Source organism: Temnothorax longispinosus, chromosome 11 (assembly GCF_030848805.1).
Source record: "Temnothorax longispinosus isolate EJ_2023e chromosome 11, Tlon_JGU_v1, whole genome shotgun sequence".
Lineage (NCBI taxonomy): Eukaryota > Metazoa > Arthropoda > Insecta > Hymenoptera > Formicidae > Temnothorax > Temnothorax longispinosus.
Window position 1 is genome coordinate 18,502,494 of NC_092368.1, and position 22,664 is coordinate 18,525,157.

A 22,664-nucleotide genomic window follows, 5' to 3' on the forward strand; every position below is an offset into this window, starting at 1 on the left:
GATACTCGATACTTCGATACTCTCCTCCAACCTCCAACTGGCAACTGGCCCAATCAATCCAACATTTGGTTGATTTGGTTCGTGTCCTGTCGGTTCGGTATCCAGTTGTGTCTGTGATCGATCAAGTTTGGGGTTCGCTCGAGTGATTTTTATGCGAAAACATGACGACGGCGGCAAGACCGACCTTCGAGCCTGCCCGAGGAGGGCAAGGACGGGGCGAGAAGGACCTGAGCGCGATCTCGAAGCAGTACAGCAGTAGGGATTTGCCGTCACACACGAAGCTCAAATACAGGTACATGAGTCTGGAAGTCGATTTTCCGCGATTAACAACAATTACGTATATCATTTTGGTGTATCGATGCACGAAAAAGTAGAATCCGCACTCCTGCTGTTCATGTTGGCGAAAATTATTTTGAGGTTATGACGACCAAGACTTGTTTAATGATTTTTTAATCTGTCTTCTCTCTTTTTTTCTTTAAAAGATAAACGTATCTCTCCTGTTTAACAAACGCAATGAGCTTGGTCAGATATTTATATTATTAGTTGAAATAGTTGATAATGCCTATATTTTTCAATTATAGTCAGGCTTACCTACAAGATTCACTTGATAATCACGTAAAATTTGCCATTATATATCATAACTTATCAAAAGACATGATAAAGTATTGCAATATATATGTAAGAAAGAAATTAAAGAATATTAAGTATATAAATAATATTTGCGATGTCAATTTTAATGTTGTTTCTCGGCAGGGAACATGGCCAAGGAACAGTCGAGGAATTGCGAAATCGGGACTTCAGGAAGGAATTGGAGGAAAGAGAGCGAACAGATAAGGATAAAGGATCAAGCCGTCGTGCCATTGAACCTTCCAGGGAATCGACTACATCCAGTGCAAAAAGGCAGAAGTTAGACCAGGTTCCTGCGGCCAGCTTAGATGCGGACGATCCACTTGATGATGAAGAATCAGATTCTGATAGTGACGAGGATGATACTGCTGCGCTCTTGGCCGAACTTCAGAGGATTAAGAAGGAACGAGCAGCAGAACAAGCTAAGAAAGTAAGTACTGAACCGTACTATTAATTAAAATATCTTGACTTGCTCTGTCTTTCTCCTTTTCACATATCCTTTGTCTAGAGAATAAAATAAAATATTGTTTTCCATTTTTGCAGGAAATGGAGAAGCGCCAGGAGGAGGAAAGAATACGTATGGAAAATATTCTTTCAGGAAATCCTCTGTTGAACTATTCCTCACAGAGCGGAAGAGTGGATATGAAAGTACGAAGACGGTGGGACGACGACGTCGTTTTTAAAAATTGCGCGCGCTCCGAGCCGAAGAAGAAACATGACGTGTTCATCAACGATTCCCTACGAAGTGAATTTCATCGTAAATTTATGGAGAAGTATGTTAAGTAATTTAGTGATTATAAGCATTAGCGTTGTAAATAATTTTTTCATGCATGTTATTGAATAAAAGTACATTTCCTCTCATCATTTATGTCGACATTGATTGATCCTAAGCCGACAATTGAGCAAAATTATGTGATAAAATTATCTGTGTGTAATTCTTTGTTATTGTAAAAGAAACAATTGAATACAGATGTTAGATAATTATTCAACTAAATTGAAATATTAAAAATTATCAAATATTTTCATTGATATTTATATTCTTTAAATACAGCAGGAATACTGTATTAATATTTCGCTCTTTTCTTTTTTATATTGACACTACAAATATCATGTTGTAGCTTGTGAGAATAGAGAACGATTACAATCCTCACAAAATTACTGAGATATAACGTTATCTGAATTCCTATTATCCTATTATCAACGGAATTTCCGTTTTCGTTCGTCATCGCGTTAACTCTCTTGATCTAACATGAATCATCCGTTTTGTGAGGATAAGCTCTTAGAGAGAAAATGTTTTCGGAGAGGAAAAACAATTTTTGCTTCCGTAGATCCTTGATTCCGTAACTCGTACAGTTGAGTAATGAATTAAAAATAAGCTAAGGAGCGTATCTCCTTGGTGGTTTATCTGTGTACAAACGTCCGTCTCTGGAGCCTGGAGCCGCGAAGTTTCATATATCCCCGACAGTGAATTCCTGCCAATCTACTCCCTCCTCTCCCTGTGCCGAGTCGACGTCCACCCGTCTTACCGTTCCTGTGACTTGTATCTGCGCGATCCGCGCGCCTTCGAGCCGCGCTCGTTACGTGCGAGTGTGTGTTTTTCGGTAGCGCGGACGGCGCGATCCGGTCTCGGACGCACCGTCCGCGCAACGAATCGCGCGCTGGGTCAAGTATAACCGGTCCCGGGGGCCCCGCGGGGCCCGCGTGCGGGCAGCAGGCAGTCTACCGGTGCAGCTGGTTATCGCGCGCGCCGGTAGACTTCTTGGCACCAACTTGACACAGACATGGCCCGAACCAACTTGACGCGCCCAGCCATCCCACAAAGAGACGGCGCAGCCCGAAGAGCGTATCCGAAATTAACGCGGATCGACGCGGGCACCTCTCGCTCGGCAGAATACTTAATCGTCCGTAAAAATCGGAAGCACTGCGCGCTTGGGACGACCTGTAATTCGCATCAAGAATTCAGGAATTCGTGTGCTGGAATTCTATTTATTGTTTTATGTGCCGTGTAATAAAACACCTGAACTTGAAGCGACCAAAATATACAATATAAGTATGTAAAATATATATTAAAATACACGTCGCATAAAATAATATAAATAATAATTGTATCCTGAAATGTAGCAAAATAATTGATTGTTTAAAATGCGCTTTACTTCTGTAATTCAGGATAGAGTTCTATTTATAATTTTTTTGTATTACACGGTGTGTAATACGAAAAACATTTTAGAAATCAAAATACACACGCACACAAAATATATTAAAATAAAATACACATAGGTACGTCAAAATACACATAAAATTATAAACAGAATTTTATTTTGAAACTGACGCGGATTATCAGATCGCCCAAAGTGTGATTTAAAATACTTGAACAGCTTTCCGTCCCTTTCTTAATTCTCCCAACTAGGCACTAGATAATTTATTCAAAGATTTCTCAATTAGACTCTACAATATATCATGTATTTCGAAATTGATTTCCATATTGGAGATTCTGGTGGAGCAATCTAAAAGATCTGGAAATGGAATCTGAAAAACTGTAAAACTGATCCCTAATTTTGAAAATTTAATTTCGCAGATAATTTTTTTAGTCTCTTTAATTGAGTTATAATGCGATAAAAAATCCATTTTCAGACACTAACTCTGCAATTAAGTACGTATTTTTTTCAGAAAAGATCAGTAACATTCTATTCTCTGTCCTTTGTTCACGTAATCTTTGAATGCGCAGTCTGCTTTAAGTAACTTCCTGCGTATTGTTTTCGCAATGACAAAAGACGAGTCATCGAAAAATGAAAATTGGGAGGGAAAAAGGAGTTTCCGATAAACTTGAAAGCTTCTTTCTTATTTGGAGTATTTTTTTACACTTTTTATGTTAGATAAACGTGAGTCAAAATGCAACGTGATGGCAAAAGTATGCGATGAATGGATTTTTCTTATACAACAGACTTTTCCTGTGAACTTATGTGTGCCTAATAAGGCAACAATTTGCTTTAAGATATTATCTATTAGTATTTCTGCCCATCGTTATGCGTCTTATCTATTTCCACACGCTTCTACAGAGGAATGTACATGGGTCCAATGAAAATATCACTTTTCGAAGAGACTGGAACCTCAAGATCGATTGCGTAACTTTCCCGTGGGTGCGGAAAGGTGAAGTGTGAACATTTCCATACTTATTTTACCGAAATCATATTCCCGACTTTTTTGTACCGTCCAACAATGGGTAAGATTTAAATTTTTAGCTCACGCACCCTGTTTTTGTAGTGTCAAATTATACTCAATTTGAGTCATTTTTAACCATTGTTATTGGCACTGCTCTTACTCAAAATATGTTGTTAATTTAATCAAACCAACGAAGTCAAAATAATACTGTTTTGTGTTAAAATAATAAATTTCGACACATGATAATTAAAAATAACAAAATGTTATTTAACTTAAGGTATTGGTTTAAATTTCATCCTTTAATATTTAACAGTGCAAGATCGAAAGATGAAAACTAAAGAATAGAAAGTTCGTACGTTTAATTGCTTAATCGTTTGAATTTTATATTATGTTCTATTTTTCAAGTAATTTTACACATTTTTACCAGAAAGATCCTCCAAAATCGCGAAATTATAAAAGAGTGCGCTTTATATCTCAGCGAAAGAAACTTTTAAAATCATTTAACATTTAATTCATGAGGCAGCTTCGACGATCTATATAATGTAATTTGTGTCAAAATTTAAGATAGAATTTTACTTATAGTTTTATACGTCGTGTAATCGCATTGAAGAATTAGAATACAATAAAATATATTCGTCGAAGTGCACGGCATCAAAATACGCGCGGCATATAAAATTACGATTAGAACTTCGTTCCGAAATCCGAACGTGGATTGTAGGCCGCCTAAAGTGGGCTTTAAGGTTTTGAGCGTCTTCGACGGGAAGCGCTGAGGTATCGGATTCATTTTCGAGGGGATTAACTCGGCCCCGCGGATTTGAATAGACGCCGAGAAAGCTGGCAAAGTTAACGGGAGTCGATATTTTTATTCGCGCCGCTCATATCGCCTTCATTTGATATTTGCGGCTTGAATTCACTTTCACCACCGGCCACTAATCTCTCAGCTTCGCCGTTCCTTTTACAATTTGTCAATTATACGCGGCGTGCACACCGTATATGATCCATTGGATCATACTAATCGCGTTTATATAAATATTTATGTAAATTATTATCTTCCCCCTAACAGCACATGTAGATTTTGAGAATGTTCGAAAGATATCGCAAAAATATAAAATATAGGGATGTTCTCAGTATATTAGGTGTATTCTCGACACATTGTATAAAGAAGTATTGAATATTCAAATATCAGTTGTTAGCCGCGTGATCGGTAATAGTTTCAGTCTATTACTCCGATTTAACGTGGTAGCTGCGAGAAACGTCAATAACAGACGTAACATTTTCGAAGAGGCGTTTTATAAAAGTTAGCACGTGAATTTTATTGGCGGTTTTATATGTTTATCTTTTAAATTGCTGAACGCCCTAAGATCGACCGCCCTATCTCGCCAATGTTAATAAGAATACGATCCGCGAGCTGAGAAATATTACGTCCTGCCTACGTAGAAAAATCTTTTTCCTGCCTCGCAGGCCGCCATCGCGTCCTCTAGTCCTGGAGCACGATACCACCTCGTTAAAGAGTCGAGTTATCGGCGACCAGTCCTGGTTGCCAATACTAACCGCCTACTCGTTCGTCAGGGGCGGTCCTACCTCTATGATCCAGGAACGTGCGAACAACGAGCCAAAAGCTCTCCATTGTGCTTCAAATAAAAATAAATCAGTATATTTTATATATTTATGATATGTATTATTCAATATATATCTACACATTAAACGTACAAACATGTATATTGTAAAGTTTTTTCTGTTCTATACTTGACAGATTATTTTAAACAAGCATTATAAAATTTTAGTTATCGTACTGACATTATTCTGTATTTAATTTAATATTATGAACGGATATAATATTTAATGTTTAATTTTTAATATTATTATAATTAACAAGTATATTAGAAAATAAATTTATAATTCTCGAATAACGTAAAATTAAATTTAGAAAAAGATAAAAAGAAGGAAAGAGAAAGAAAGATCTCATTGTGATACCAGCAATTTTTTTTTATTTCACAAAATATCGATTAAACCACCATTTATTTGCACGTATCCTCCTTTTCACTTATAAATTAATTTTTATGTAAATTAATTTTTATACTGTTTATTTATCATCATTATTGTCATTCTTATTATATTTATGTAAATATAAAATCACAAATGTTGAATAACTTCCGCTCAAACTTAAGATTCCGCCTTCGCGATATGCCAAGTCCGATATGCCAAGAGAGAGAGAGAAGAGAGAAAGGGTCAACGTTGGCGATCGAGCTTCGGGGAGCGGGGGATCGGACGGGCCTCGGTACGGGTCTGGGAGGCGGTGAGCTCGCTAGAGAGACGACTCGGGACGACGACTGGCATGGGCCAGACAAACAGACTGGCACTGGCATCGCGAGAGTCGCCAGGAGTCACCCGCGGTGACCCACGGTCACTCACGGTCCACCGACGACGGGCGTACGCCGCTGGTTCCCCCGAGTCTGCATCGACAGTCGTTGACAGACGCTCGATCGCACCTAGCGAGAGATCGTCCGGATCTCGATCCTGGGTGTCACCGATCCCGACGAGCGCCAATCGTTCCTCGTCACGTCGACGATCGGCAATCAACCCTGGTGTTGTTTGTCAGTTTTGCGAGCACCATACTCTCGACAGAGTGCCTCGGAGTGCTGAGCAGTGTATTGCAAAGTTCCAAAGAAGCGTCCGGCAGAAATAAGGATATTCGGGAGAAGTGATCGTTTTTTCTGTATTTTTTTTTTTAATATTAGAGATTAATTTGAATTAATAGTTGGATTTTTAAATTAGTAAAGATTTGGACAGTTATTGCGGAGTTTATAGCATTGACGTTTTGCACTGTTTGTTGCGAGTGAGAAGAGCTTTCTTGAAAGGCAAGAAGATTCAAGCTAGATCTGGAACCTAGACTTAGCGGAGTTGTTTCGCGACGTAAACTGGAGTTGCTATTGAGGAAAAACAGTGACGGTACCGTGATTCGACAGAAACGCGCAACGCATCATCGGGGAAAGCGCGATGCACGGCAAATTTCCCGCTTCCCTCATCGAAGTCGTCGAATCCCGGCACAGTCGTAGCGACATAGAATTTCTGGCGCGCGCCGACAAGAGCGACGATCGGGACAGCCGCGGTCACCGAGATTTTCATGGTACCAGCGGACGAAACGGCGGAACGAGTCGTAGCACGAGGTCACCAAGCCGCTAAGGACACTCGAGGACGAAGAGCGCTGCCTGTAGCCGCGTGTGTGTACGTGTGTGCGCGCGCGCGCACGCGATGTCCATTCCTGACAACGAGACCGCAACGCGCGCAATTGCCGTGCCGGAGAGCGTCGTTGATCCAGATCACCGTTCACCAGGATCCGTATCGATCAAGATCACCGTTACTCAAGAATCTCGACTGTCGGCTCGCGATGGGATCGTCGAGTCCCTAGATTTTCAACCACTTTAGATTCTTGAACTTGTTTAGCTACTAAGCACTCTCCGTCTCGGTGACCCTTGAATCGTTCGCTCGAGGTGCCCGATGACGTTCGAATAGTTCCAGAACTTTCGTGCCGTCGCTGAAGCTGCGGGAAGATACGACGCCGCGGCGTTGAAGAAAACACGGGAAGAGAAAGGTGAAGAGTCTCCCTTCTTTCGCAGGTAAATGAGCGGAGGAAAGTGAGGAGAGGAAAAGAAAGAAGAATTTACGAGACGGAGAAGAGGAGAGAAGTCAGAAAACTCTGTTCAGTGATTAAGGCACGAGCCGAAGTATCTTGCGGAGTGAAAGAGGAGAAGGGAAAAGAAAAGTCGATAGGAAGAAGAGCAGGGGTTCGAAAAGGGAGGCAAAAGGTCGTTGCGATTAAAAGATACTGATCTCCCCTCGATATAATCATGTCAGTCCAACCCCTTTCCGTCCTGCTGATCCTCGCATCAATCCTCGGCGATTTGACCGTTGGTAGCGCTGAGAAGATGAGCGGTTTATACGTGGACAACGGATACGATCAGACGATAATCCACCGTGTGGTGAATCAGCGTGAGAAGCGCGAGGTGGAGCACGAGATCCTGAATCTGCTGGGACTCCCGGAACGTCCGCGGAACACCGTCAGCAGACCTCCCCAAGTCAGGAGGTCGGCGCCCAAGTTTCTGCTGGACATCTACAAGAACGCCCTTGGCGAGGACGAGGAGGAGAAGCCCATGGCGCATCGTCACAAGGCCGGGGAGTTCGACCTCAGCGGTCAGGATCTGAAGGCGATCGATCAGAGCGATGTCATCATGACTTTCATGACACACAGTGAGTATGAATCAAATCGATTGAGAGGAGCTTACTGGAGAGTAACGCAGAGCGAAACTGATAGATTTATTGATTAATTTGAAGTCGATTTCTTCGTAGCTGGAGTGTCAAAGCATCTATTGCTTCTTAATTATATAATACTTTATATTTTATATATTTATCCCGATATTTTTATATATTTATATATTTTTATTACGTATTTATCTTATATATTTTATCTTATTCTTATATGTTTATATTATTATATTATTATATGTTCATGGCTTTCGTGTGAATTAAGGATGCGTAAATAGCTTTGAAAGCAAAAAATAATTATTTAATCTTAAGCAAACTGTTATCTTCCCCCTTACTTTACTTTGAAGTTCAAGCTAAGTATTATATATTGAACTTTACACATATATTACTAATTATTAACGTAATGCTAAAGTTAATAAACATATATATATATATATATATATATATATACAAATTATTAACGTATATATATTTAACGTTGAATATTAAAATATTCAGAATGCAGATCAAATCAGGTTTTCGTCAAGATAGAATCGGCGCTAAATTGCTCGAAGAATCGGCTCGAAGAATTAATTGAAAATGAGATTTTGTGCGATTATGCGATACACATTTCACTCGAATAAATATCTTCTTCGCGTTCGTTCACCTGCAATCGTTCGCTATTCACATCAGGATTCAAGCGCGAAACAGTTTATTCAACGCGTGGCGATTTTTGCTGAGAAATATGAACATCCGCCATCGTAAAAAGTTGCGCATGTCCAACGCGGAAACATGAAAAACAGGGAATAGATTTCGAATTATTCTCCTTTTTTACAAAGGTATCATGATCGTTTCTGCGAAGAACTTTAGGTCGAATTTACTGCTGCACAAAAGAAGGTCCTTTAAACAGCCTTTAAGTTTCTTTATGTTTCAAATGATAAAACATGGCGCATCTCTTTGCGATCTCTGAATTCCTCGTGCCAAGTAGTCCCCGAGAAATGTCCCAGCGCGGCAAAGTCCTTTGACAAGACAGATTAAAGCACAGGTACATAGTTTTCCCTCTCGGGCACGTTCCTGAGGTGTGAAGTCACGAGGAGGAATGCGAGGCGCACGTAACGAGTTCTCGAAAATCGACCGCGTTGTCGCCGTTTCGCGACTCTGCGATTCGAATTAAAAAAGAAAACCGTCTCAATCGTCAACCCGATGAGGAATCTAAGAATTCTCCATCTTCCCTTCTTTCTTCCTCGCTCATCAGATTCCCCGGAAACCCGTTATTGCCTCCTACCCTTCCCCCTCCTCTCGTTCTCTCTGCGCGTTCGTATGTCCGGTTTTCTATTTTTCTGTCGTCCTCGTCGGGGAAACAGTGAGGAATGTTCTAGGCTGCTCGACGCGAAATGCGGCGTGCATATAAATCGGTATAATTATACCGCAAGTGATATCCGCTGTAGGTGCGAGATAACGAGAGCGCGAGGTGAAGACAAAGATGGTGGTCAGGGGAACGCGAGGGAGACAGAGGGACAGAAACGGAGGATCGAAATCAGAAAAAACAAGGATAGAAAGGATTGATTCGGAGTGCATCAATCGCCACACGGGTTGCACAACACGCGAGCGCGGACCCCGCGCCGTGTAGGCCCCCATATGTCTTATATACAAAGTCTCTTCTCTCCCTCCGTTCCCCTCTCACCGCCGTGTTTCATGGGATACCCCCCTGGGAAAGACGAGTCAATAAGCATCTTTCTTTCCTCGCGCGCGAAGCCACAGGCAGGTTAAAATGTCTCAACTTGGGGGCTCGGGCTCGTCCCCTCCCATCCTTTTGCTCCTTTTTCCCCCCTGCTCCTTCTTCACGCGGACAGCGGGACGGGCCCGGTTGCCCGGAGGGAGACGCGCGGCTACGAATTATGAAGATTAGGATCCTGCTGGATCTTGGAGATGGATGGATTCGCGGCGGAACTGAATGTGTGTAACGGATCCATGCGACCGGGGGGATTTTTTTCGGCGCGATGTCGATGGCCGTTTGATCTTTCCATTCATTCGCAATATACGAACGTGTGTCAATTAAAACCCCCCTCCCCCTTCTCCCTAGTTTTGACATCGTATCGAATCTGAACGCATGACAGCAGAAATATGTTTTAGAATCACTTTTAGAAAAGATTATACATATAATTTTTTTTCCTTTTTTTTTTAAAGATTCTATTGAAGATGTGACCAGAATTTCGCCCGCTGTATCTCAAGAATTAAGAAAATACGCGGGTAAGACTTATTCTACCCTTCTCTCGCCGTACCGTGTACTGACGCACGCATACATACACATTAGGAAGACACGGCGGAGGGGGAGACGATGGGAAGGTACCGCGCGGCGGCGGCGGGCGGCGGCGTAAAAAACAAAAACGCGGCTCGCCACAGAACGCTCCACGGACGGTCCCAAAAGCTATTTGAGACCACCCCGAGAGCCGAGGAGGCCCCGGCAATCTGGTACCGTTGGAATGCGACCGTCGGAACGAAAAAACAAAACAAATTTTTATGTCCCCCCTACCCCTCCATGCCCGCTCGCCTCGCGTCCCCGTTCAGATCCAAGCCGCCCACTTCAGCGGAGGCATTAGGCATTACTTAGAACCCCCTTTCCCCCCCCCCTGAGTCTACCGCGAAGGAAGGGTACTTCTCCCCTACCGCCCTTCCTTCGCTCGCAGGGCGGCAACCACTTTGACGGTAAGAAAAAGCTCGATTTCACGCTGCGAATTGTCCACGGTTCATTTCTAAGGGCCTCCTCGGAGAATTCAGGTGGGACTCACCAAGGGTCCCATTATCGGCCCCGGAGCTCTCTCGTAGAAATTTCGTTTCGCGATAACGGAACGTTATCTCCTCGTTGGGAAGAAGGACTAATTGACCGCCCGATGTTCCCGTAGAAATGGTTCGACCGAAGTTCTGAGTCATAAGTTTCAAAGCTTTGCGCCGATAATCTAGGTTGACCATTTACACGATCGTTCTTAAAGTGGACTGCATTAGGTAGAATCTTCCGGTGAGGACGGAGAGACAATTTGTCAAGATATATACCAAGAACGTGCAAAATACGTCCCTTCCTGAAACCTTGTGCTGTTGTAACTAAATCATTTTCGGATCGTTATCTTTGTCTAACTATTTTCAGCAAGAATGAATTTCAGAGCGCCCCATTCAGTAAAACTTAGAAACCTCTAAAATCGAACGTGGATATACGTGAGACATATGATTTTTGTTGCGTGATTACTATTGTGAGCGGCCACTCTCCGAATGGTGCCCGTGCTGATCGCAGACTTGTAATTTAAAATAGATCATCACGTCCCGCCGGTGAGACACGAACGTGGGAAGAGGCTCTGGTTCGACGTGTCCGAAGTACCACCTGAAGAATACTTGATCGGCGGTGAGCTTAGGCTGTATCACCACTCACACATGAGGAATCGGAGGATCCATAACTCCTACACAATCACGGTGTACCGGGTGTTGAAGACTGAGAACGGGTAAGAGAAGAATTATCCATTTTCTATACTTCCAGATAATCTCGCCGGACTATTTAAGCGAATTTAAGAATCGCCAAGTAACGCAAGAATCTGGAGATAGGATTTTAATGAAATTTTTCGAGAGGTTTAACGAAAGTTAAAAAAAACATCTTCATGTTGCGATAATAAGACCGAAATGAAAGACGGTACTCGCTGTTCGCCCGTTTTGCCTTGTGCCAAGGACGCCTAAGGTTAGACCAATTTCACGTTCCTCCGGGCATCCTTCGCGGTTTTTGACATCGTCATCGTACCCCTAATTAGGAGGTCCTTAATCCTTCGCCGAAAGAGTCTCAGGCATTTGTTCTACCTGGAACGTTAGGGGGAAAAACTCCAAGTATTCCGCCGAACGTTCTCCCTCGTGTATCTTCGACTTCTCCATCTTTCTCATTCGTATCGTATACATCTTCCTCGCTTAAAGGACGAGAGAGACGTTTTAGCTTCTTTTCGTATTGTGTGTGTATTGCAAGATGATTTATCTTGCGGTTTGGCGGTTTAGGAAACAATTGTGCGCGGATAACGCGCAGAGCGGACGAGCGGATAATCGGAAATACATCGTGGATACAGATGTAGCCGTTAGCCGCAGGGCCACCGGCGGGGACCAACCCGTCCTGGGTGGGAACTGAATCGTAAAAAGGAAAGCGTGGTGAGTTAATCCGGGAGGGCAAACCTCCACGCCGGCGGTAAATGGCGACGGTCTGTCTAGTGACGCTCTATCTAATGAACGTGCAGCTCCGTCCTACAAACCGTGAGTCACGAGACGCTCCGTCGCCGCTAATGGCCGTCGTAACTGTGCTTTTAAGTACACTTTTCAATGACCCTTTTTATTCGAAGGGAATTTAATTCGAAGAGAATTGTCCCTTTTCACAGATCGTCGCTGCACCCGGCATTCCTCGGTACTCGGAATCACGCGCGTCTCTAGTTGTCTTCAAAGTTCGACATTCCGGAGAGTAAGGAGCTCAAAAATTTCTTAGATTCCAATCAGCGGCTTTTTCGCTGAGAGAGTTAAACGAAGATGGTTCTACAACAAATTTGTGGGACCGCAAACTAAGCCTTCCCTGAAATTTTGCGTCGAAGATCTACGGAGACGTTCGCTTCTGAGGTAGCTTAGCGTAATCGACCTCAGATCGAGGCATTAGACCCCGCGCTAAACTCCTAACACATCAGATACGAAGGTCCAGTTATCCGAGGTTTGGATCTTTCGTTTCGCAAGTTTCGGTCACCTAGAACGACCTCTTCTAGCCGTTTGATTTACTGCCGGGGGGATTGAGGAGAGTGACAGGCCGAGTGCGCGTCTTGCGTCGTCCCCGTTTCTCTTCCCTCCCCGGAGACTTTTGGCACCGGCGACCTGAGCCTGACCGATATACAGGCCCCGACAGGAAACGCTATTCCGTAAATTGAGGTAAATTAGCCGTGGAGACGGGCTAACAGGCTCTCCTCGCGTGTTTCTTCGTCTCCTCTGCCTACGCAGTTGCGCTCGGACGCTGCTGCGTCTATCTTCTTCTCACCCTCCTCGCGCCGGCTCTTTCGGCTCTTTCCATCAAAGTCAAACTATGCGTGACGCATCCTCTACCTCCTTCTTTTTCTCCCCCTTGCCTCTTTATCCTCGCGAGACAAGCTGGCGACTCGTTGCTTTCGTAATGAAACCTCTTCGCGGCACATCGTTACGAACATGAATGCGGAATTCCAATGATAAACGTCGATAAGCGTTCTCGAAAAGTTACATTTAACAATTGAAACGACAGGATTGATCGTTTGTAAATGGAAGTTGAAGCGAAGCTTCGAGAATTTTAGAAAATTTCTTCTATTGATTCGGAAATAGAATCCTTTTGTTCTCATTTAATTATTTTTTTAATAGATATGTATGTTTAACAATTGTTCATATGTTGCTAGCAAGAGCCATAAATATGTTCATAAATAAAACCTTATTCATTGTCCAAAAAAGTTTGGATGTTTAATCGAAATTTGGATTCGTCAAATTTGCAAATCGATTTCGTTCGATCTCGGTTTCGTCGGATGAAAGGAAGCCATCGAGGCTCGACCCCGAAGAACGCAGGGAATCTCACAGTCCGTTCAATTACGATAATCGATTTGCGGAAAAACGATAAGAGTTAGACGCTGCGAAGATCATTTGCTTAATGAACAATGATCGGCGTGTTTTCTCTGACTGAGGATCTTATTGATACGCGGCACGCGCGCGGCTTCGCGATTAATTAGAAATTACAATACGTGGAATCACGACGAGGCATTCGAGCGACACGTCGTGCGTGACGATCGGTGTTGTTGAGCGTACAGCATTGGCTTTACATCGTGTTTACGTGCACGGAGTACCTATACGTCTATTTATTTACACTAAAGAATACCTGTCGTTGCACCGTAATCAGTAATGCCTGTGGCGATTTTATGTAATGGAGAGACTGAAATTCTCTGCATTTCTTGTGTCCGTTCATTTCTAACAATGTAGATTAACTTTAATTTCGGTTCAACTGCTTTTTATCTTTTTCTAGTTTTAAGAATTAGAAAAAGATAAGAAGAGTAAGTTGAACCGAGATTAAAATTAATCTACATTGATGGAAAGAGACACTAAACGAATCGGAGCTTAAAAATATGTTCTAGGATATATCTTACATAAACGTAGTTTTAATTTCTGAGTATGAATAGCTATTAGTAAAATATTAGTGCGTATGTGAATATCCGCATTTGAGGATACGTAGTCTTTCGGAATCACTTATTCATTCGTGTAGTACAATCAGTCTTTGTCGAATCGCCTGAAGTCAACTTTCGAAATAGGCTATTAGTTTATATTACTTACTTTAACTCTTCCTAACTTGTTCGCATTTTGGCCTTTGAACTTCTTATATTGCTTTGCTTCCTATATTACGCACGAGCGTGACTTATTTACTATTTAGGCTGTTGATTGTTGCAACTCTTCGATACTAATTGTAAGCGTCAAATATATTTTTCGCCATCGTATCTTGAAATAAGATTCGTTGAAATAAGTTCTCGTAAATTTAGACGAACCGTCAATTAGAAAATTCATTACAACGATAAATTCGTACGCATTTCTATATTGTTTGTTGCAAATTTATCCGGGAGCGGGATAGAGATACAGCTCTCTCGTCTCAATTTCAGGATTCGAGAATTACAGTACATCGATGCCGTAAATGTTACGGACAGCAAGAGGGGCTGGCTGACATTCAACACCACCGAGGCTCTTGATCACTGGATAAACAATCCGGAAGGAAATCGAGGACTGTATCTCTCCGTACGCGATGAACGTTCAGGTAAGCGCTTTTATCTTTTCTAATTTCCTTCCATTGGATTGTTTTTGTCTTGAAAAAAATGCCGCAAGATATTTATTTGATATTTGAAATTGCAAAATAAAAAATTTTATTCTTATCCACGCTATTCCCGTAAAGACAGATGTAGCTGGATGTATTATTAAGAGACAAAAAGAAGATATTTATAAAGAAAAGAATAGGCGGAACGTTCGAGTAAGAACTCTAAACGCGAATTAAATCGCAAGTCTTTCTTAACGTGTTTCCATCCGAACTTCTTAGCCCGACTTCTAGGAACGGCGTGCTAAATATAGAATGGCTTCCGGTTTGATAATAAACACGTTCGATATTTATCGAAATCGGGTCGCGAGCGAAGTATGAGGAAACTCAAATCTTAACTCTTGATTGTCCGGAAATACGCCTTTCATATCTATCTATTTTTAGGCGACGAAAATAATAATAATTAAAAAGAACAATCGATCGATTTCCTATATACGAGTCTCTCGGAAGCCAAGTTAATCAACTCCACTTTTTGTAAATTTTAGTATACATGATTAGTTTATAATTTCGTCGATTTCCTTAATCTTTTATTTGAGTCGATTCAGTTTGGCTTCCGAGAGCCTCATAATGGCTGCTTTCCTTTTAGTGACACAAGTCGACACAAACATCGTTCTATCCTTCTTGGCATTCAATGAATAACAAAGACAGAACGACACTTGTGTCGACTTGTGTCACTAAAAGGAATTAAAGCAATATTTTAAAAATGTAGGTAGGCTTCAAGTGTTTTATTTGAATTAGAGGAGCGTATCTCTCCTCGGTTCTCAACTTCTCACACGCCTGGCGGTCATGTGTATTCGTGTGTTTCTTTCGTGTACTATTACCTGTTCAGCGCTCTCACCGCCATACCTTTGTGCTAAAGCGCGTGTGCGTGACACGAAAGATTAGTAGCGAGTTGACAGCTCTTGAATCTCGAATCTCTTCCTAGTTTTTCTGCACTTGTGACTCACGAGAAGAGACGCTTACTCGTACTGCGTCTCATCGCGATTTAGATTGACGAAAAATCGCATTTCGTAGCGTCGAAAATATCGAATCTCCTTAATACCACGAGAACTGACACTTTTCATTAATTCAAATCATTAATTAAAGACTTTATTACATTGAAGTCAATATTACAAATTTGCAAATTTATAAATGAAATGTCGAAGCTATGTAATTTCGGCGTAAAGTTTTTTTGTGATTAAGTTTCGTGGCTTTGCCGCGCTTTCTTTTTTTACAGTTTAATATAATTATATTTGAAAAAACTTAAGCTTGTTTTATTGCTTTTGAGAAGTTAAACGTTGTTTGACTTCTCTTGATCTTGCTTGCGATTGACTCGCACACTTTGTTACCACACATCATCTGCGATGGCGTCGCCTTGTCTTCCCACGCTGATGAGGTAGACTCACTCGAGAGGTGCTCACGTTATATTCAAGAGAACAGCAGTTCTCTTGAGTAGGACAGGAGAGAAAAAAAAACAGAGAGAAAAAGGTGAAGGAAAAAAAAGAGATACGACGAAAAGGATTGGGCTCGATTTTGTCACTGAATTTCTAAACGAGAATTGTTGCCAAGGAAGATAGATAATCTACACCTGTTTGTTAGATTATCACGATGAAAATTCCGCTCGATTTGGTAACACAGCTGCCGAGCAGATCGTAATCGAGCTAGTTATGAGATATTAATCGTTTAGGAATAACATAAAACTATTTGACTGCGAGAGTAAATATTTATTCATTTAGTTTCAAAAAGATCGTTCTTTTGTTATCCGAATTGTTATTTAAATATTAAAACGCCTTTATCTCGGCAATACGGTCATTAACGTGATCTGCCAAGCAAAATGTTCCTACACATTTAGAAATGCCTTTATCGCAATTTCAAAATTTTGCAATGAATAGTAAATGCCAAAATTTCAGGAAAAGAAATAACAGTATAAAAATTAAAGAATTTTATGTTTGCAATAACTTCATTTGTAATTAAAAAGATATATTAAAATGTTTTGTATGAAATCTTTTGCCTCTCGTAAGCTGTTGACAGCTTCTCTTAGAAGAGACCAGTAATAAACACTCATCATATTTTCGTCTCACTATCCTTGATAACGAGTCTCCTCATAATTGATATAAGTCTCGTTCCATTTAGTCCAAATTTTTTATTGCCAATATGGCCTAAGATATTTTAAATAGAGTATATTTATTGATTGAACAAAAACAAAATAAGAATTTGTAAACTTATTGTAAGCGTTATTATATTTTGTATGAAAATTGTAATAAGATAGTGATGGGCAACGTTAGATATTAATGTGGATATAAATATCGAATCAATCACAAATAGCGCATACGTATTCAAGCATGTTACATCTGTACATGTGTGTACGTGTGTACGTGTGGTTTGTTGTTCGCCGCGCCTAGATTATTTCATTACTTGCTCTCTTTCTCTTTCATCTGGCTTCTCTCCTCGTTCCTCTCGTCTCGCTCTTCAGAACCCGCAACCGGTTTACCTTTGATCGTTCAATATAAAACGCAAGATCGGAGAGTCACATGCCTCTCACGAATCTTTACGCCTGATTCCTACCTCTCTCTCGCTCTCTCTACCCCTCTCTCTTTCTCTCGCCGCGTGAGAAACTCCAAGGATACCCCACTTGTGTCCAAATATAAGCTAATTCTAAATATAAACCAACAATTATGCATTCTTTAGCCACATCCGTTTCTTCGACCGCACGAATCAAATTCTCGATCAAATTGGCAGTGATTCTTTATTGAAGAGATGAAGCATTAGCAATGACGCTGATTATTTCGGCAAAGTTGTGAGTTCGAAGATTTATTTTAGGTAAAAATTAAATCCATCGTCCATGCTGATGGTAACAATTGGAAGATATTCTCGTCAGTTACCAGGTATCGAATAAAACTTCAGTTTCCGAACTCAATTTACCTTGCGCGAAGAAGAATGAACGCGCACAGCTGAATGAAGAGTTTTATTACTCCGATGTATCCTAATTCCGTAATCGCTTCTTTTTCTCTCTTTTTTTGGTCTAATCCTGCGCGAAACCGCTGAATTCTCTGAATGCGGATTAATAACGAAAGGAGAAACAGCGAAATCGTCCGCGAATGATCCCGACGACGTTCACCAAGTGTAATCAACCTTTTAATTTACAGCTACGATCGGCGTCGGCGGCATCGCGTGTCCGCTTTCGAAAACCGTAATTACGTTCCCTTATGCGGCTATACGCGTATATATACAGGAGGTAGAGCGTGGATTTAATGGCCATTCATCGCCGCGCCGATGCGACCAGCCGATGCTGGACTGCTGGAGCGTACGGGAAGGATGACAAAATTACTTGACACAGAACTTGAAATACGTCGCCTCGGAGAGGCAGGCAGCCGTGCGCCGCGGTGCCCGGCGCATTCCTCAGGAGCAGCGCAAAGTGCAACAACTGCGACGGCAGGTGTCCGCCGCAATCACGGCGAATGCGCATTCCTGCCGGTCAATTTACTAGCTTTCTCGGGCCCGCACGCACCGCGGTACTGCGGTACAAGCCGGGGGGACGGTACTCTCCGGGCGCGAGTGCGACCGGATCGTTTGCATACACGATCGTTCGAACGGCGACGAGGCCTCTCCTAGGCATTCCCGATCTCGCCGCGATCGGGATCGATATTTATCGCGAAACTTTTTTTCTTTCTTAAGATTTCATTCGCCGAGAGAGATAGGATCGCGAGGAATAATCCGAGTCCGAGTAAACGGGCGCGATAACTTTCCAACGATCGAATTATCGGCGTAATGAAGTTGTAATGAAAAAAATATCGAGGGATCCTCCGGACCTCGATCGTGAAAATAAAAAAAAAAAAAGATGGATAAGCACGCGTCTCCGCTCGATGAATCCGATTCGCTCGAACGGACACGAATTTTGTGCGAGGACCTCTTGTGCAACAATCCTGGAATTTTCCAGAGCAATTAAAACGAGACGACTGAAACGCGCGTTGGAAGTGAACGTCTAAGATAAGCCGGGCTTGACTTTGCGCCGGGATTCTTGAGCGTTCAATATTCATGAAGGTTGACTATTAATAATACCCGAGACGCAGGCCATTCTAATAAACACGTATACTCGATACATTCCACTTACGGAACAAAGATTCGAAATATGTGAGCCTCCTGTTTTCGCAACGCGATTTTCGCAGAACGTCTCTCTCGAGCGCGTCAAGAGTAACGATGCATCGATATTTCTAGCGGCTTTCAACATGTTTTCCTTCTCTTTATGTATTTTTTTTATATATATGTATTCTCTCTTGTTTCCTCCTCTATTTCAGATATGGCTCTTTCGTATATCATTATTTTACTCTTCTGTATTGCTTCAGTCGATCGTATCTCTCTGTCCTTTGAAGAAATATATTCCTAGAGAAAAATAAGCTGTCATTGCTGCTACCAGTTTAATGACTTCATCCGTTCATTCCTTCAATTGATGTGTTGCAGCGCACGAAGTGAAACCGGAAGATATCGGGATAGCGGTAGGACTCCGTGGTGATCCGGACAAGCAACCCTTCATAGTGGGTTACTTCAAGAGCTCGGGCGTAAGAGAGGCCAAAGTCCGACAGAAACGCGATGCTAAGAGAAAGAAGAAGAGCGAGGTAACTAGTTGGGATTACCGAAATAATCCTTACACTGGTAAGTATGGGATACAGCAATCCCATTTAACTTATGTACATTTACATATAATTAATTTATATGTGAACATGAAATATAAATTTGATTTTTTTTTCCTCTTTCTCTTTCTTCTTTTTCATTTCTGTTCTCTATGTCAATCGGCAAAATTCATAAATGAAGAAGCTATACGTGCAGTGACGAAAGATAATATGTTTTTACAGATCCTGGAGCGCAATATTCACGGACCTGCAAGATCCAAACGTTGTATGTCAGCTTTCGCGATTTGCAGTGGCAGGTGAGCCATTAATCAGCGTATTTTAAAACCTCTGGTTCCCTCGCGGCAGCCGTGTCGGATTACACGGTGTCACAGGCGAGGAATCGTGTTTTTTCTACGAATCCGACAAGTGCGCGCGGTGAGGGACCAGCAGGCGCCTTAGATCATACATGCGTCATTCCTTATACCTTTTATTTCGTTACGCAGGATTGGATTATCGCGCCGGATGGATATGACGCGTATTACTGCAGCGGGGAGTGCAACTTTCCGTTGAACGCTCATATGAACGCGACCAATCACGCGATAGTTCAGACTCTAGTGCACTTGGTGAGCCCAGGCAAGGTACCCAAGCCGTGCTGCGCGCCCACTAAGCTTTCGGCCATTTCGGTTCTGTATTTCCTGGATGAGAGCAATGTCATCCTGAAGAAATACAAGAACATGGTCGTTAAGAGTTGCGGCTGTCATTAGATTGCGATTTCCCGTTCACAATGGAAATTGAAGAAAACACCACTCTTTGATGCAGAGGCCAGCGAAACCAGACGGTAATTTGGTAGTTGAATAAACAATATATTTCCTGATTGCTTTCAAAATTCTATTATTTGGGTTCGATCTTTCGGACCTTCCGAAGCCTAAAGTTAATGATAATTCTTGAAGGACTAGCAGAAGGTGACGTTAAAGGGAACGACTTCCTGTTTAAAAAAAAAATTAATGAATATTGACGAATGTAATGAAAAAATAATATTTTTGTGTGTTGGATCCACGATTTTACCATTTTACCATAAACCATAAATCAACGTGCCTGAGTAGATTGTTGTTTAATCATTATACAGGGTTTCTCATAATTCGCGGACTACCTCTTGTGGGTAGACTCGAAAAGTCCTGTGCTATTTTTGCGGTAATTAATGAGATAATAATCAGTAAAGAGCGTGTGTCTGCGCGATTCGGCGAGAAGAGACCTAGTGCTACACAATGATTGTGGTTGCAACGCGTAACGCGAGGAACGTGCGTCTAGCAATCACAAATAATGCGTAACGCTGTCTCTTGTCGTTGAATCACGTGGATGCACGCTTATTCGCAAGTCTTTGTTAATTAACTTTTCATTAATTATTGAGAAACTCGTAAAATGGTAAAGGACTTCTCTATCCAGTTTAATCCGCTCTATCTGCACAAGAGATGAGACGGTAATTATCAGACACCCTGAATACACAGTGTCCCATTAAGATTTTCGCAACATTTAAGGATAGATTTTTGTGGTCACTTTGAGACGAAAATCTTAGTGCAAAATGTCGAAGCTGTAACAGTTTTTGTGTATAAGTATAAAAATTAGCGAACAGAGTCGCCTAAAATTTACGCGCTCAAATGTGTGGTACAATTCACAGTACTAAAAATGATAGTTAACTGCCGCCCATCTTGTCGAGATAGAGATAGAGATATGCAAAGATAGTGAGATCGCTCTTACTGATATTTGCACAAATGCATCTTATGTGTATAAAATAAACAATAAATCTCTGAAAGAAATGTCACCCGACAGTGTTTTTTTCTTCTGTTCTTTTTAGTAAGATGTTATTATCTATATAGACTGCGAATTTTAGCAAAAGTGATCTTACTATTTTTGCATATATGTAATCTTTATATCGATATTGACAAGAGAGGTGACGGTCAGTTTTCGTCTTTGATACTGCGCATTGTACAATAAACTGCGCGGATACTAAACATCTTTGAAAAACACACAATCACAGTTTGGTTGAAAATGGGAGTGCCCAAACTATTATTTGAGAAACTCTAGCGAAAAGGGATCAGACGTTTTCTGTACCTGAGTATGCGAACCTTAGGCGACCTGATTTATTAATGTTAAATGCTTATAATTAAAAAACTATTACAGCTTCATTGCTTTGATATTAGGATTCTCTCAAAATAATTTCAGAAATCTGTCCTTAAGCGTTGTTACGATCTTTACGGGTCACCCTCTGTATGTGTAATTCTATTTCTAATAATATAAAGAACTAGCCGTAAGAGTTTTATTGCATAGAATGATCAAATCAGTCAGATAAATTTGAGAATAATTAAGACACACGCGAGATAGCGGTTTAAATGATAAAATCTTTTGATATCCCAATTTTTATGACTTGATACGTTAATTTGAATTCAGTTACATCGTATTGATGATACGCGCTACTTCATAGTTTTCTCATCGCAGGTACAATCGAATGACCGTATTACGAAGTCATTAGAAAAATAATGTTCGAACAGTATTCTTATTGCGAAGCTTCCTGTCATCAATCTTATTTTAGTAGCAATGAAAATATCGTGGCATGCTTTTTCTCTCGCTCACTCTCTTATTTTGACTTGATCGTTATTGCAAACGTGAGTATTAAGAGAGCGACGCAAGAGGAGAACATCGCTTATTTACGAGAAGTCAGCTAATTCACGACACAATAAGATATCTCAGTATATGGATATGTCAACCGTAATTCTGAGTTTACAGATGTCAAACTTTGCACGTGCAGAAATAACGCAAAAGAAAGAGAAGCTGTTTCCATAAAAAGATTTTTTTAAATAAACCGATTTAATTCTTCACAAAGAATCAGTACTCTCTTGGTGGTACCAACGATTACCAAATAGTTTTTGTATTTATAGCGTAAGCCGTGAGCGCGTAGGTGTATTCAAGTGGCGTAAGTTATTAATGACGAAGCTCGTATTAGTCACATAAGCATGTATAAAAGCGTATAATTATTATATACTCATATTAATTCGTAAGTTTTGTATATCGTCATTGTAAATACACTATTGTATATACTTCCTACGTTTCTGTACTTTATATTTGTACGCATAAATATAAATAAATTTTAGAAATGCGGGGACAACCAGAAATAAAATTCGTAATTTTCT

The 22,664-nt window shown here is 41.2% G+C and overlaps 2 protein-coding genes across 2 annotated transcripts; both read left to right on the plus strand.

Annotated features, from left to right (window-relative positions):
* The first annotated feature begins 8 nt into the window (after nt 1–8).
* C12.1 (spliceosome-associated protein CWC15) lies at nt 9–1,491 on the plus strand. Its single transcript, XM_071792460.1, has 3 exons — nt 9–292; nt 754–1,057; nt 1,171–1,491. Exons 1-3 carry the CDS (start codon nt 162–164, stop codon nt 1,411–1,413), a joined length of 678 nt encoding a protein of 225 aa, XP_071648561.1. The 5' UTR covers nt 9–161; the 3' UTR covers nt 1,414–1,491.
* Nucleotides 1,492–6,119: 4,628 nt separating this feature from the next.
* On the plus strand, nt 6,120–22,578 carry Gbb (glass bottom boat). Its single transcript, XM_071792846.1, has 6 exons — nt 6,120–8,034; nt 11,333–11,519; nt 14,688–14,839; nt 19,331–19,522; nt 19,723–19,796; nt 19,983–22,578. The coding sequence occupies exons 1-6, from the start codon at nt 7,635–7,637 to the stop codon at nt 20,241–20,243; spliced, it is 1,266 nt and encodes a 421-aa protein (XP_071648947.1). The 5' UTR covers nt 6,120–7,634; the 3' UTR covers nt 20,244–22,578.
* The last annotated feature ends 86 nt before the right edge of the window (nt 22,579–22,664 follow it).